The sequence below is a fragment of the Solanum verrucosum genome, unplaced genomic scaffold, assembly GCF_900185275.1.
Source record: "Solanum verrucosum unplaced genomic scaffold, falcon-dt-bn FXZP01000253.1, whole genome shotgun sequence".
NCBI classification, from domain to species: domain Eukaryota; kingdom Viridiplantae; phylum Streptophyta; class Magnoliopsida; order Solanales; family Solanaceae; genus Solanum; species Solanum verrucosum.
Window position 1 is genome coordinate 2995738 of NW_026019984.1, and position 16300 is coordinate 3012037.

General features: G+C 35.1%; 1 protein-coding gene across 1 annotated transcript; it reads right to left on the reverse strand.

Moving 5' to 3' along the window:
* Window positions 1-204: 204 nt before the first annotated feature.
* Window positions 205-7209, reverse strand: LOC125818036 (uncharacterized). The gene is made up of 9 exons (XM_049497543.1): window positions 7051-7209; window positions 5518-6280; window positions 3646-3764; window positions 2433-3350; window positions 2040-2349; window positions 1355-1520; window positions 1128-1239; window positions 725-950; window positions 205-630 (listed from the first exon to the last, which is right to left on the reverse strand). Exons 2-8 carry the CDS (start codon window positions 6205-6207, stop codon window positions 833-835), a joined length of 2433 nt encoding a protein of 810 aa, XP_049353500.1. The 5' UTR covers window positions 6208-6280; window positions 7051-7209; the 3' UTR covers window positions 205-630; window positions 725-832.
* Window positions 7210-16300: the final 9091 nt, after the last annotated feature.

The following is a 16300-nucleotide window of genomic DNA, read 5'->3' on the forward strand; positions in this document are numbered from 1 at the left end:
ATTATGACAGATTTAAAATCGCAAAGTTTACGATTAGATAAAGGTCAAATTATGTGCAACAAATAGAAACATAGGTGATAGTACTTGATAGTTAAGAAATGCAACAAATAGAAAAAAGAGTATCATTCATTTCAATGAGTTAATGTATATATAAATAATATATATTAAACTTTACATCTTTAGTTTCCCACCTTAGAGAAGGGGTGAAAAAAAAATGTAATCATCATATCTCACTTGGTCATAAATTAAGGATCAAAATGGAAGGGAATTCAAGATACATGACCCAACTTGAAATTAAAAAAAGATGGCTCGGTGTGCGAAGCATCTCACGTTCACGCAGGGTCTAGAAGAGGACCGCACCCCGAGAAGGTGTGACGCCTTCCCAACTTGAAGATAGACCAACCTTTTTTAAGGCAACCACACACTAGTTGATCACTCTCTCCAGGCTTAAGGATATTCAAATAACTTCAGCAATACATAACAAAAGCCATCATGAAAAAACTATGACTTTACTGTTAGCTATGTCAGGTAGCAACCAATATGTCTACACACCGATAGACGGAGATTTTCGGACAAACAATAAGTTTCACCTGCTTATTCTGTATTCGACAATAAATCAGACGTGTAAATCTGCAAATACGAGTGTACAGTTAGTGAAAATATGAATGGCAAATGAAGAATCGCAGGATACACAGAGCAAATGAACACAGAAGGAGAGAATTACCTAGACTAAAGGAGCAAGGACTGCAGGTGCCAAATAAACCTTTATTGCATTATCTATCTTCTCTCTTTGATATTTATCATCTACTATTTTCTTCTAATTTTATACCAATTACTGTGAAGAGAAAGCTCGGATGACCTCGACTACTGGTGCCAGGCACATCGGGCATTTTGCTTCTTCGTTGATCAATATTTCTGCACATTTTGAACATGTGCACATGTGGCCACACCTGCAACCCGAGAAGGAAAAGGAAAGATGTTTCTTTTCAGACTGGATCAAAAAGGAAAGACTGTGTCCGCAAGGCGACTGAAAATGACATAAAAGAGAGCTGTCCCTACGACAGCTCAGAAAAGCATCATGTGCACTTAATAATTAAAGGAAGGACAAGGATGTTTCGTATTTTTACCTGTACAGTAACGAATCGATATTGTTATTATAACATAAGCAACATATTCCTTTCCTCACTGTATCCCATTTGGATTCATTGTTCAGCAAACCATCCCCACAAATATCCACATCTGATATATGGAAAAAGAAATGAACTAGATGACAACTAGATGAACTAAGTAATATAGGATTTTCTCCGATTGAGGAAGTGAAAAACTCATAATGGACAAAGGCATGAAATCAAACCTGTTGAACCAGCAGATCGATTTAGGGCTGCAGAAACTTCTTGACGGACCGACCTCTGCAGCTCAACTTGCATTTCCATGCATGTTTGAAGCATCCTTTGCATATCGTTCATCCGCTGATGAAGCACAGCCATGTCAATCTTCAGTTCATTGATGATATCCCACTCCTGTAACAGATCAAACAGGTACGCATTTCATTGTAAGAACTATGATCATGTGAAAAACAAGAAAAGGATGTGAATAGTTTGAGTTTTTTAAGAAAAACACGCTCATAGCGAGAAGTTACTGTGTTTACTAAGCTCCCGTTTGGCCATAGATTTTGAAGTTGTTTTGGAATTTGTTGTGTTTGGACATGCATCTTACTTGGAAAATATTTGAAGTTTTATCACTACAAGTCCCAAAAACTGGAACTTGAAAATATATGAAGATAAATTTTCAAAATTTGAACCAAAATCTATGGCCAAACGCTAGTTAAAACACTCGAAGTAGAACAAAGAAAGGAGCATCATAATCCAACTTGCAGATTCAGCTTGCGTATCTGAATACCAGATGTGCCTAAATTATAATGATTATCATATTTTTTGCACATGTTGGACACACTAACAAGTAACAACAAGCAGAAAGCAACTATACTAATCAATACTGAGTAGAACTTCATGTAGTTCAGGAAAATGGCTGAGACTTACTGATTCTCCCATGCGCTGATGTGGATTTTGGCGACGCAAATTCTGATGCTCAGGTTCCCGATTCCAATGTGGCTGAGAAGGTGCCTCTTGAGGTGGAGTCATAGCAAAGGGATTTCTCTCCATATTCATCTGAGGCCCTTCTTGATTAACATTCTCCTGCTGCTGCTCCTGCTCTGTATCAGAGGGGTATGAGGATGCTCCATCCATATCCCAGTCAAAAGAAGCATTACCTTGTCTTTCAACATAAGATTGTATCAGCTGGTTTAGACTTTCACGGAAACTGCTACGAAGCAGATTAGAGACTCGCCTCCTAAACCATGAACACAATCGTTAATTACATGAAATTTCAATGTTATACACAAGATGCAGAGGCCTAACGGCGCAAGTTTGTACCTGCTTAGCAATTCTCGAAGTTCAATGCTATAAACATTGTCATCATCCGGTGTATAAAATGTATCAACCCTTCCAATGGACCCATCATCCTGACCGGAAGGCGTGTCAGACCAGTCATCAATTGCCTCTTCATGCCACTCATCATCATGTGGTTCTTGTGTATGGTTTTGTTCTTCAATGCCACCATCCAAACTTTCTGGATAAGATTGATTAGGAGTCCCTTCCTGAGAATCTCCGCCCATGTTTTCTGTCGCATCATCTATCCATTCATTCTGATCAGCATACAAATGCTGTGACTCACTTTCCTCATGTTCTGTTTCAAATTCCTCCGGCTCTTCCGCTTGCTCCAAATCACTTCCTTCAGGTTCCGCAATATATTCCTGTAGCTCCTCTGCCTGAGCTGATGAACCTTCCCAGTCATAATCTTCAAAGATATTTCTATCCAAATCACGAAAATGACCATTTAGGACCTCATTAAAATCACTTGCCTCACTCTGTGTAGCATCATTGTCATGGAAGGTTGCATGTTCTTCCTGCAACCATTGGTTACCAGCATTTTCCACCAAGTCGATATTCTCGTTATTGTGTCTTTCAGGTAAACTACTAAATAACTCCAAATTTGATGTAGCTTGGTCATGATCCTCATCTTCTCCAACTTGCTCTGATGTTTCAGCTATTTGGTCAATGTTATATTGATGATTCACAAGCTCGCGAATAGTGTTTGCGGAGTTTGTTACCACATGAGATCCATTGATCTCTCTCTCTTCATTAATAAGTTCAGACTGATCATAGCATTCGTCTATTACCTCTTGTTCACTGTTTGATTGAGATGGTTGAGATTCATCCTTTGGAGAGGACGGCTGCATATTAGTAGTCGAACTACGCACATTATCGTCCAATCTGGACAAAATTTCTTCCCTGTTTGAAACCATTTAATGTGTCAGGTAAGACTGTTGGTCAGAAGAACTTATGTTTGCCAGATACTATTTATGTGAACAAATGTACCATTTGGCTGACATAAGAGGACAATTACTAAGATAATATTACCGCAAGTGAAAACTGAAAACAACTCAAATTAAAACAGATTTCACATTCAGATCCATTTTACCTTAAATCAGACACAGTACGTCTTCGCCTAAGTAAGATAATATTACCACAAGCAAGTGAAAACAACTCAAAATAAAACAGACATCACATTGTGGTCCATTTTTACCTTAAATCAGACACAGTATGTCTTCGCCTTAGTAAGCCCAGTTCACTTGCTGCATTTGAAGCAGTTCTTTCATCATTGGTCAAGCTATCATTTCGCAGAAACCTTCCCCGGAGCAATGACTGCACCACACAAAGTTTTCCAGTATTACGAGCAAGCACGGGGTGGCAAATAATCTAGGGATGAAAATAATAGAAGCTGGATGAAGAAAGTAAATGAGCCTAAGGATCTCCAATTTCACTGAAGACCAAGGATAAATATAGTGTATGAACATAAATCTAAAAAGTTCAAATCACTACAATAAGTTCAACTTATACTTGCACTTTGATTAAACCAAAGATCTCGTTACACATGTTGATAAACTACAGTTAAATAACCAAATCATAATTTATGACTCCCTCCGTTTCAATTTGTTTGTCTAATTTTGACTTGGCACCCGATTAAAGAAAGTAAAGAAGATTTTTTAATCTTGTAGTTTTAAACTAAAGATATAGAATATACTAAAATGTCCTTTAATCTTGTGAACCTAAACATGCCATGTCGAAAGTTAGATTTAAAGAGTTGCCAAAAAAGAAAAGAGGCGGATTTTTTGAAACAGACTAAAAAAGAAAGTAAAACAAAGGGAGCAATACCAAACAAGTAATTAATTAATCAACTAAGCTTTAATTCCAAACAAAGTCAGCTACACAAATCCTATGTTAATAATTCTGCTTAATTGGGCCCAATCTATTAAAAGCACTAGTGAATTTTCATGAGGACAAGTTTGATTCAAGTGGAAATTAAAGGGGATCCCGGTGCACAAAACTTCCATATAGGGTTAAAAGAAGGGTGGCACCATAAGGGTGCCAGGTGTGTAATGTAGGCACACTACTTTGACACAACTATCAGAGGTTGATTCCAAGACTCGAATCCATGAAATAACACGGAAACAACCATACCCTTGCTCCAAGGCTCTTCCTTCTCAATTACAACTACAACAATAACAACCCCAGTGTAGTCCAACTATGTGGGGCTTGGGAGGGGAAGGTGTACGTAGACCTTATCCTAGGGAGGCTGTTAAAATTAATAATTTAAATTTTTAAATCAATTTTACAATACTAATTATAAGTTGGGAAAATATTCATTATATATTTAGTGATTTAGATATACCTTGATCACAATGCAGCATAGCAACTTGCGACCGTTTTAGCAGAATCTTTAATTAATACATCTAATAATTACTCCCTTGTACTAATTTATATGACTTACTTTCCTTTATAATCAGTCCCAAAAAGAATGACACATTTCTCTATTTAGTGACAATTTAACTTTAAAATGCCCATTTACCCTTAATGAAATTATTTTTAGCCACACAAATATCTATGACTTATTTTAGACCACAAGTTTCAAAAGTCTTTCTTTTTTTCTTAAACTTCGTGTCAAATCAAACTAACTCATATAAATTGGAACGGAGGAAATAATACTTTAAACACCCCCAAGAATATTAACCATTATAAAGTGAACTAGTGAAGTATTTTATCTTATCGTGATCAACTTTAGCCTAGTGAACTTGCAAAGATATTTCCAAATTTGGTCAATCTCCATTTTTTGTTTACCTTTTTATGCTTCGCACTTGTTTTGCTAGCATTGATTTTTTTTCCATTGGTTCTCAAGGACATGAGAACATTTAGCAGCATGTGATGCCCTTTAACAATGTCCTAGAACATCTTAATGCACATATCATGATCGCATTTAAATTTGATGCCAAAAATAAGGAAACTTCCATTCCTAACTTTCCATGTATGATATATACTAGGGGACAGAATAACATTTGAGATGACATACAATATCGTGATATTCTAGGGGAAAAAGAAAGCATTTCTACTTAAGCCTAACCTGAATCCGATTGCGATAGGCAAATTCTGATACAGGCTTAGACTCCAACAATCCCTGAAGTTCCTTTTCCCTTTCCCTTTGAGATCTCATCAGTAAATCAACAAGAGCTTGTCTACCACAGAGTCTGCGTAAGGCCTTTCTCTCTCCATGTCGTGAATGATCGACCAACAACCCATCACGACTTTGTTCAAATTGGGAACCAATTTCAACAGCAACTTCATCTCTGGGAGAACTTGTTCCACTCTGATGAATACTCATTCGTTCACACTGTGCCTTTGAACAGTTGTTCACATGTGAGACATTCAATGATTGTGAATGACTCTTCGCACCAGTGTGCATCCATTCCTGAATAATTTGCCTCACTCTTTCACGCTCAACCTCCCCAAGATCACTAGATAGATCTGAGCTAACACTGCGGCCATCATCAAAGTAATTATCTAACTCAATATGGCTTTGATTTTGGTCCTCATTGACACCATCATTCCCTTGTGGTCTCTGCCTGTCTCCAGTAGGGGCATAGGAATTACTCACCACATGCTCACCCTCAAGCTCCCTCCACATTTGCCGAATAGATGATGCTCGGGTTTTCGGCCTATCATGTTCACCCCGCTGCCTCGACACCGAGGACTGAGACTCTATAAATAAAGAAGAACCAAATGTAGCAATATTATGCAAACCAGCAACAGCCATACTCTTACCACAGTTCAACACTTCCAATTCTCAACCATTGTAATAAATCATCCGGATCCAGAACTCAACCGATCTGTTCATGATGCATCAAAGATTATGTTAACCACAACAATAAACTGATTACCCGAATCGCCAAATAGTCATTTCCAGTTCAACTTAATACACATTTATAAAGCTGAAATGCACCAAAATTTGCAAATATCATAAACAAACCAACAACAACAACAAAAACAAAGAAACACAACTCATGATTCTGTTGGATAATTTGATATGCATCAAGATCTAATCTAAGTATATGGATTAACTCATAAAAAAAACACCCAAAATTTTAACTTATCCCCTAACTTCCCAACAAGTAATCCAAAGGAAACCTTTTCCTTTTTTTTCAGCAGAATGGGCCTAAAAAGAGGAAAAGTGATTAGCAGATCTCTCTTTTTTCTCTGACAAAAGGATAAAAAGTAACATTCAAATTTCAAATCTGAGTAGTACTCCTTCAAGACAGAGAAACATTACACCCCACCTACTCACAACCCACCCAACCCCAAAAAACAAGTGGGGAGAGATAAGAAATTACATAAAAATCAAATCTTTAAGAAGAAATCAAGACTGTATCCAACCAAAAAGCCCCAAATGAACTATCATGAATTCCAATACACAGCTGGAAAAGACGAGTAAAATTAAGCCTCTACAGATAAAAATACACAAACATGAACTGTATAAAGAATGTTGAGCACAGCATTAAACAATACAATACTACAAAAACAGCAAAAAACAGACAGAATAGGATTCTTGATTATTGAAAATCCAACAAGAAAGAAAGCATTTTTATTGAAAAAAACTTACCTTTTAGACTTTAACAGCTCTTGTGAACTCAGTTGTTGACTTAAAACTCAAAGAATCAAGAAACTCACCAACCCAAAAACAACAAGATTGCAATATGTGGTGTAATTTTCAGAGAAAAAGAGGAAAAAGAACAGTTCTTTTTTTTTTTGGTCCAACTGAAGAGAGAGAAATATATGAATCTAAAAATGGAAGGGGGGGATTTATTAGGAAAGTAATAGTTGAAGGAAGGGGACACGTCACTAGTTTATTTTTCTTTTCTTTAACGTCTATTCTCCTTTTATTTTTTTTATAATAATACTTTTGATTTTTCGCGATAAATTTTGATTTTAATCTTTGTGATATGTGATTTGCACATTTAACTTTTAATTAGTTTTTTTTTTTTGGATTTTCAAGGTAACCAACTTCGGTCACAACTTTTGTCCTTTCGTTGAGCTTTACCCTTTTGGTGAGCACTAAAACCTATATAATAGTCAAACCACAGAGAAATGCAAATAACACTTGACAAACTTCATGCAACACACTCGACTTAGATCATCTGGGTGAATGACAACCCTCTGAACCAAAAGTTAAAGTGCAGGATTTTGATCCTTTTATATAGGAAATATATTATATTCAGAGTATTTTTAGAAGTATATCACTTATAAATATTAGGGCAAAGGGTCAAAAATACCCCTTAACTTTGGTTTATTGTTTGACTTTACCCTCGCCGTTAAAATGAAGTTAATTTTACCCTTTCCATTACTAATTTCACCAAATTTACCCCTCATTAGACGGAATCCCCAAAATTGACCCGAATTTTAAAAAAAAGCCCTATTCCCTATTTTAACCCAATGACCCGACCCCATTTAGAACCCGGTTAACCCTTTTTTACCCATTCTCCCAAATTTCCTTACCCATTTTCTCTTTGAATAGATAATCTCCTTTTCTCCCAAATTCTCCATTGTTCTTCCTGCATCTCTCTTTCGTTCACATTTGTTGGTATTATATATAATAATATATTTGAATTATATATGTATAACTATATACTTTGATACAATATTTCATGACTTTTGAATACCCAATATCATACCAATATCATAACATCAAAATTACATTATCAATAATTTTGATTTTCTATATGATGATTATTTCATCCATGAGAAATATTCCCTTCATCTCATATTACTTATCGATTAAAGATATTTGTTACAAATTGTTTTCTAATTTATAAAACCAAGATAGAATTAATTTTAAAAAATCACTTTTTTTCTTAAAATTAATTCCTTTGAAAGTATAAATATTGTAAAGTTCATAATCTTTTTTATCATTATTAATATTGGTATTTTTTTTATGAATAAAGCTCATAAATATAATGTAGGGTAAATTAATAAAAATATCATCTTTATTAACGTCTAAAGCGAAAAATAGACAAATTATATTCAATGAATGTGTTTGATTATACTTTTTTTTTTTTGCAATAAAGTGATTAGAAGTTAAATGTATTTATTTATTTTTAAAATATGAAATGTGATTTAAATATAAAATATAATTTAAATGGGGTTATTTATAGAAAAAAAAAATTAGGATATATTTGTAAAGGAAAATTTTATAAAAGTGAAACTATGATTTTGGATATTTTCCAAAATCCAAATATGACTTTATGTTATATAATGAACTTTCTATGATCAAATACTGATTTTCAAATAAAATAATTTTTTTTATATAAAAAAAAAGTGAAAAATTCTCATGACCAGACGAGTCGATAAGTTTTTCCTATTTTTCAATTCAATTTGTTCATTATTAATATTGTAATGTACTTTTCCAACACACATTTCTTTGAGTCAATAAAGATGTTATGAAATTCTTGTTTTCTCTCATTACATTTTAAAAATACTTTTCCTTACAATAATGCTGAAATGTAGGCTTTAATTTGTGTACTCTTTCTATATGGCTTATAGTAATAGTACCTATATAATTGAAATTTGTGGCTATTAATTAAATTATTTCCTGTGTTTAATTGCTTACACAATCTGGTTTGATTTTTACTTCATTCTAAGATACTTTTTCGATCTCAATTTATGTGGTATTTTTAAAATTTTCAAAATTAAACGAGTTTATTTTATCGTGATTTGTTCATATTTCTTTTAAATACTTTAAATTGTTAACTACATTATGATTTATAGTATTATTTATATAACTTTCAACATATAAAATTTGTTTTTTTAAAACTTACATGTCTAGAATTACGAACAAAATTTTAAATTTTGATTAGTAGATGACTTAGAAAAGAAACTTAGTCAAACTTGTCGATACTGCCTATTATTATAGCTTTGAATAAGTTAAATATATAAATAAATGTTACTTTAAGAAAGTGTAGATTAAAAAGATAAAATTTCATTTGGAAAAGGGAAAAAAATTAAGAAAGTTATCTACATACTGATATATGTTGATGGTCATGATATGACCTTTGAAAAAGGGAAATACATTACATCTTACATGAATCTCATATCGAAATCGTTAAGATGTCTTTTAAATTAAAATTCAAAGAAAAAATTTAAAAAATCTAACTTCAAAACGAACAATATTTTAACAATTAGACCAAAGGTCGTTAATACGATATTAAAGTTGAATTCTCCCTCAATACAATGATGGACAAACCTCAACGAGGACATTGAATTCCAAGGGATTGGGGGAGGGGGGTGGAGATGTGTGTTAACTTGTTATATTCTGAATAATGACCACTCGCAGGATTCAACAAGAAGCAACCTGGGAATCATGAAGACACTATGGAAAACAATACAGAGAAGAAGCTGGTGACAACCAGATCCTAGTCAGGATTTGTGAAAAAAAGCAAGAGATCTCAAGTCATGAAGAACAAACAGTTGAAGAAGGAAATAGAATATATGTCAATCAATTAGCCAAGATTCATGGAAGAAGACCGACCAAGATTAAAGGAAGAATACATCAGTCAAGAATCAAGGAAGGGATTGAAGATCAACCAAGATTCAAAGAAGATCATTTAACAAAGGAAGGAATTGATTTAATCATGCACATATCTGATATGGACATGATTCAACAAATCAATTAAAATAAAATCAAGGGATCATCTTAAGGATCCTTGATTTTACAACTCCCTTGGGTTTCCGAAACAGAGCATCAACCATCCATATCTATATAAACCTTTCCTAGTCTTAGTTGTAAAGCACACAACTTCACTTGAGCTTATAGTGCAATCTTCTTTTATCTTTCATAAAGCTTTGTAATCACGAGAGTGAAACAATTGAAAAGAAAAGAGAAATAAAGCTTTTGAGTGTAGGCTTACAAGTATAGGAAGTGTCAAAGGTAGAACATCTGATTTGCATATCAGACAGGATTAACTTACAGAAACTTGTACATCCGAAGTTCACTTCAAAGCTCTAAAGGAAACCCAAGGGGACTAGAAGTAGGCATTATATCGGTGTTCCGAACCAGTATAAATTCTCTGTGTTTTTACTTTCTGCAAATTACTATTACTGTTTATCTATTCTACTAACATGTAGGTGAGTTGACTGACCATTACAGGAAGTCAACTGAAGGAAATTTTAATTCACCCCCCCCCCCCTCCCTTCTCTTGAATTTCAATTGGTATCAGAGTGGGTCTCACTATTTCAGTGTTTAACCACACGTGAGCAAAGATCAAATGGCACACTATCATATCCATGTTGCTCTACATCAAGATGGACATTCTTCACACCGACCACCATACTTCAATGGACAATATTACTCTCACTGGAAAGACAGATTCAGAATTTTATCTATTCAAATGATCATCAAGCATGGATAATGATCAAGAAGGGCCCAAAGCCTATTCCTGGATTGACTGAAAAAAATGGCACTGAAAAGCCATTTAATCATGAACCATTCAATATCACTAAGGAATAACAAGAGGTAATTCAAACTAATGCTAGAGCTATAAGTTTGTTATATTATACAGTGAGTGGGGCCGAATATGACAAGATATCAACATGTGAAACTGCAAAAGAAATGTGGGACAAACTAGAAGTGACTTATGAAGGAACCACTAAAGTAAAGGAAGCTCAGATCAGTTCACTTGTGAATGAATATGAATTGTTCAAAATGCCCGAAAATGAAAATGTCGAATCCATGTTCTCGAGATTCAGTAAAATTGTTTGCGAACTCAAACCACTTGGAATGGTGTATTCAAATGCACTACAAGTCAGGAAACTCGTTAGAAGTCTTCCGAAGGCTTGGGAAACTAAAGCTGCCATTCTTGAAGATGGAGATCTGCAGAAAATAACATACGATGAACTTCGAGAAAACTTAATGGCCTATGAACAGAATCATATTAACAGATACAACAAAGATGATAAAAAGAAAACAGTAGCATTTACAGCCGAGACATTTGAAGTTAGAGAATAACGTGATGAAGGAATGACCCTTATAAATCGGAGAGTAAGACAAATGCTTAGACAGAGACATCAACAAGATCCTAAAAACAATGAGTTTAAGAGAAATGATTATCGATGTTACTACTGTGGAAAACCTGGACACATTAAGCAAAACTGTCTGGAACAAAAAAGAAGAAACAACCAAAGAAATGAAGATCCAAAAAGCCTCAGAGCTTGGGATCAAGGAGAAACAATCGATGATAATCATGATGAATTTGCTAACCTATGTTTCATGGCGCTAGGTGAAACAAGTGAGGTAAGACCTTATAACTGTTCAAAATGTAATTACTTACAAAACTCCTTGGACATGGTTGCTGATGAATTACAGAAAGTTATAGACGAATATAATAAAATTGCTCAAAAAAAGAAGGACTGGCAGATTCTTCTCAAAGCAAGTCAGATTGAAGTTGATTTACTAACAGAAGAACTGGAGGAAGTAAAAATGCAGCTGGATAGCATCAGAAAATCTCCCAGTCACAGTTCTGTCAGATCTAATAGAACTATTGGTTATGGGAGAAATTCTCTTAATCATAGCTCCAACAGATCAAATAAATTTAATTCTAACTCTTATATACCTGAAACTTCTGTTAAAATTACTTGTTATACTTGTGGTGATCTTGGTCACAAATTTTTTAACTATAGAAAGTATTCTTCTGGAAAATGGATTTGGAGACCAAAAGTTACTAATCATCAAAGACCCAAAAATACTTGGGTACCTAAAAGAAACTAATCTTATTGTTTTGTAGGAGCAATCCAAGAAAACCTACAAAAAGGGAATGTGGGTACTTGACAGGGAATGGAAAGAAAGAAAATTTCAAAACTATCAAAAGAATTGATGGAGGATGTGTTCGATTTGGAGACAATGCTAAAGGAGAAGTAACCGGAGTTGGAACTATCACTCTCAACTCATCATGCAATCTAGTCAAAGTGTATTTAGTTGAGGGACTAAAACATAATATTCTCAGCATCATTCAACTATGTGACGCTGGATTTCAAGTCACATTCAATACAGCTAACTGCATCATCAAACATCCTGAAAAAAAGCTCACTCTCATCGGAGATCGAGTTAATAATATATATGTCTTAAATAATGTTGATTTTCCATCTCTTACATGTCTTACTGCAGTCTCAAGTGATCCTTGGTTATGGCATCGAAAGTTTGGACATGCAAGCATGCATGCACTCGAGAAACTATCGAGACTTGAACTGGTCATTGGTCTGCCAAAATTAAAGTTTGAGAAAAAATCACATTTGTGATGCATGCCAATTGGGTAAGCAGACTCGTTCATCCTTTAAAATAAAAGACATTGTAAATATATCTAAGCATCTTCAACTTCTTCACATGGATCTGTTTGGTCCTACTCGAACTGCCAGCATTGGAGGTAAACGATATACATTCTTAATTGTTGACGACTTCTCAAAGTTTACATGGGTAATTTTTCTCACTCATAAAAATGAAGCTTTTGCTAATTTTGAAGTATTTTGTAGAAGAGTTCAAAAAGAAACAGGTTACTTCATTACAACTATTCACAGTGATCATGGCGGTGAATTTGAAAATAAAGCTTTTGAAGAATTCTGCGCTAAAAATGGTTTTTCTCAAAACTTCTCTTCACCTAGATCACCTCAATAAAATGGAGTGGTAGAAAGGAAAAATCATTCATTACTAGATATAACAAGAACAATGCTACTCGATCGAAGCCTTCCTGATCACTTTTGGGCAGAAGCAGTAAGTATTGCTTGACACATTCTTAACAGGTGTCTTATCAGGCCTATACTAAAGAAGACTCCTTATGAACTTTGGAGAGGAAAGAAACCTAACATCAGTTATTTTCATCCTTTTGGATGCAAATGTTTCATCCATAATATTGGTAAGAACAATCTTGGGAAATTTGATCCAAGAAGTGACAAAGGTATTTTTCTAGGCTATGCACCTATTAGCAGGGCCTTTCGAGTTTCTAATAAAAGAACATTAAGTGTTGAAGAATCTATTCATGTGGTATTTGAGGACACTAATCCAAGAATACAGGAAAGTGAAGCAGGTGATGATGAAATTGATTCATCCAAACCAGCAGCAGATATTCCAAAAGTATCTACTGAAAATCTCACTGAAGAGCCAGCTACTGCAGAAGTAGAGTCGACTACTCCAGCTAACAAAGTCAACATTCCCAGGAAATTGAGACACAATGCCAGCTATCCTGAACATTTCATTCTGGGAAAACCAGATGACAAAATCCAGACAAGATCCTTTCTCAAGAAACAAGCTTCATTGGCTCTCATATCCCAAATGGAACCAAAACGAATTAATGAAGCAATGGAAGATGAATCGTGGATACATGCAATGAAAGAAGAACTTGATCAATTCGAAAAGAATCAAGTGTGGACTCTTATTGAAAGACCTAAAAATTGTTCTGTAATAGGAACCAAATGGGTATTTCGAAACAAATTGGACGAAAACGAAAAGGTTATCCAAAATAAAGCCAAGTTAGTAGCTCAAGGTTACTCACAACAAGAAGGAGTCGACTACGATGAAACCTTCGCTCATGTGGCAAGGTTGGAATCTATTCGAATTCTTCTAGCTTTTGCTTCCTTCAACCGTTTTAAACTTTTTCAAATGGATGTTAAAAGCACTTTTTAAAAGGCTTTATTAAAGAAGAAGTATTTGTTAAACATCCTCCCGATTTTAAAAATCCTTCTTGTCCCGATTATGTTTTTAAACTATCAAAAGCTCTCTACGGTTTAAAACAAGCTCCAAAAGCTTGGTATGAAAGACTGAGCACTTTTGTTATTAAAAATGATTTTCAAAGAGGGAAAATTGATACTACCCTATTTACAAAAAAATCTGACTCCTGCATTCTTATTGTTCAAATTTATGTTGATGATATTATCTTTGGAAGTTATAATCTCTCTCTTTGTGAAAATTTTTCTAATTTCATGAAAGGCGAATTTGAAATGAGTCTCATGGGAAAGCTTTCATTCTTTCTCGGTCTTCAAATTAAGCAGTCAGACAACGAAATCTTTATAAATCAAGGCAAGTATGCAAAATAGTTGATCAAAAAAATTGGAATGGACAAGGGTAAAGCCTTTGGAACTCCCATGAGTCCCTTTACTTTTGTCGAAACTAATACAACAGGAGAAGCAGTTGATGAAAAGCTTTATCGATGAATGATCGGCTCTCTACTATATCTCACTGCTAATCGACCAGACATCATGTTCAGCGTTTGTAAATGCACACGTTTTCAATCCGCTCCAAAGGAATCACATCGTACTGTTGTGAAACGAATCATTCGTTATCTCATTGGAACCTCTGATATGGGGTTATGGTATCCTTTTTCTGAGAATTTTGATTTGATAGGATATTCAGATGCTAACTTTGAAGGTGATAAAAATGATAGAAAAAAGCACCAGTGGAACATGCCAATTTTTGGGAAAATCCCTCATTTCCTGGCATAGTAAAAAGTAGACCTTTATTGCCCTCTCAACTACTGAGTCTGAATAACTAGCAGTCGGAAGTTGTGGCACTCAACTACTTTAGATGATGCATCAACTCTTAGACTATGGTTTATCTTTCGAAGTAATTTGATCATCTCTCATTTCCATAAAAACCTCATCGTTTCCTTCAAGCGTCCCATCAATCTCTTCACCGCCCTTTCATCCTTTGTTCTCCCCTTTCTATTTACCTCTTCACTCTTTTTTCTCTCACTCATATCTTCTCTATCTCATTATGACTCGTACTCGATCTATGGTTTCTAACCAGAAAGCACCAATTTCCCCTTCTATTTCCCTTGAAGTAGAGTTTTTATCGTCTGATTCTTCTGACTCATAATCGATGGTCCAGCCATCTTCGTCCAAAAAATGCCCATCATCATCCAAGAAGAAGGACACAAAGAAGGCTCGCATTACCTTTCCAGAAACTTTCACTGAAGATGACTCGTTGCTTTTCTGGGGAATGGAACATAAGATGAGATTTGCCTCCTTTTCAAAGCGACCTATTGTGCCTGGACGAGTAATAAATCTGGAACAACTTGAGGCATTTCACTGTGTTGTAAGTACTTTCTTTCCTGCTCAGAAGTTATCTATTCTATTGCGTCTCTGTGGGATTGAATTTTTCGAAGAACTTGTTCGTTTGTTTTATGCAAACCTTCGAATCTCTGCTGACAATGGTGAGTGGGAAACCCTAGTTTTGGGTAACCGTATCGTTTTGAACGACTTTCTGTTTAAGGAAGTGTTTGGTTTTGAATTTTCTAGTAATATTCTGTTTATGTATGGAAATTTATGTCCTGATCAATTTGAAGTTTCTCCGGAAGAAGCTAAGATTTTTGTTGCTGAAACTGGATCTGATGTCTCTGATTTTGGTCCTTTATCTCTTGGTTTTGAGAATCGCATCCTTGCCCATATTGTGGCTACCACACTGGTTCCACGAAAGGGTTCTCTGAGTAATATCTCCAACGGAGATATTTTTGTTCTCTACTGCCTTCTGAAAAAAATCCACATAAATTGGGCTTTGTGGTTTCGCGAATACATGATTGAAAGTGTCGAAGACAATAACTCCTTTACCAGCCTACCCTATGGCTTACTTATTTCTCATATTATTGTCAAATCTCTTGTGGATCTCTCTAAGTACAGGCCTACTTTGATTGATGCTACTGAGGACACCCGTACTTTCTCAAGCATGGGGTATGTTCTTGTCAATGATAAATGGCACAAGAAGGAGTCCGTTCAATCCAGGGCTGATACACCCAGGGCTATTAGAATCTCAGCCGACTTTGCCGCACTGCTCCTCAAAGAGGCGGAGCACATCAAGGTAAGACTAGCTGGACTGGAAT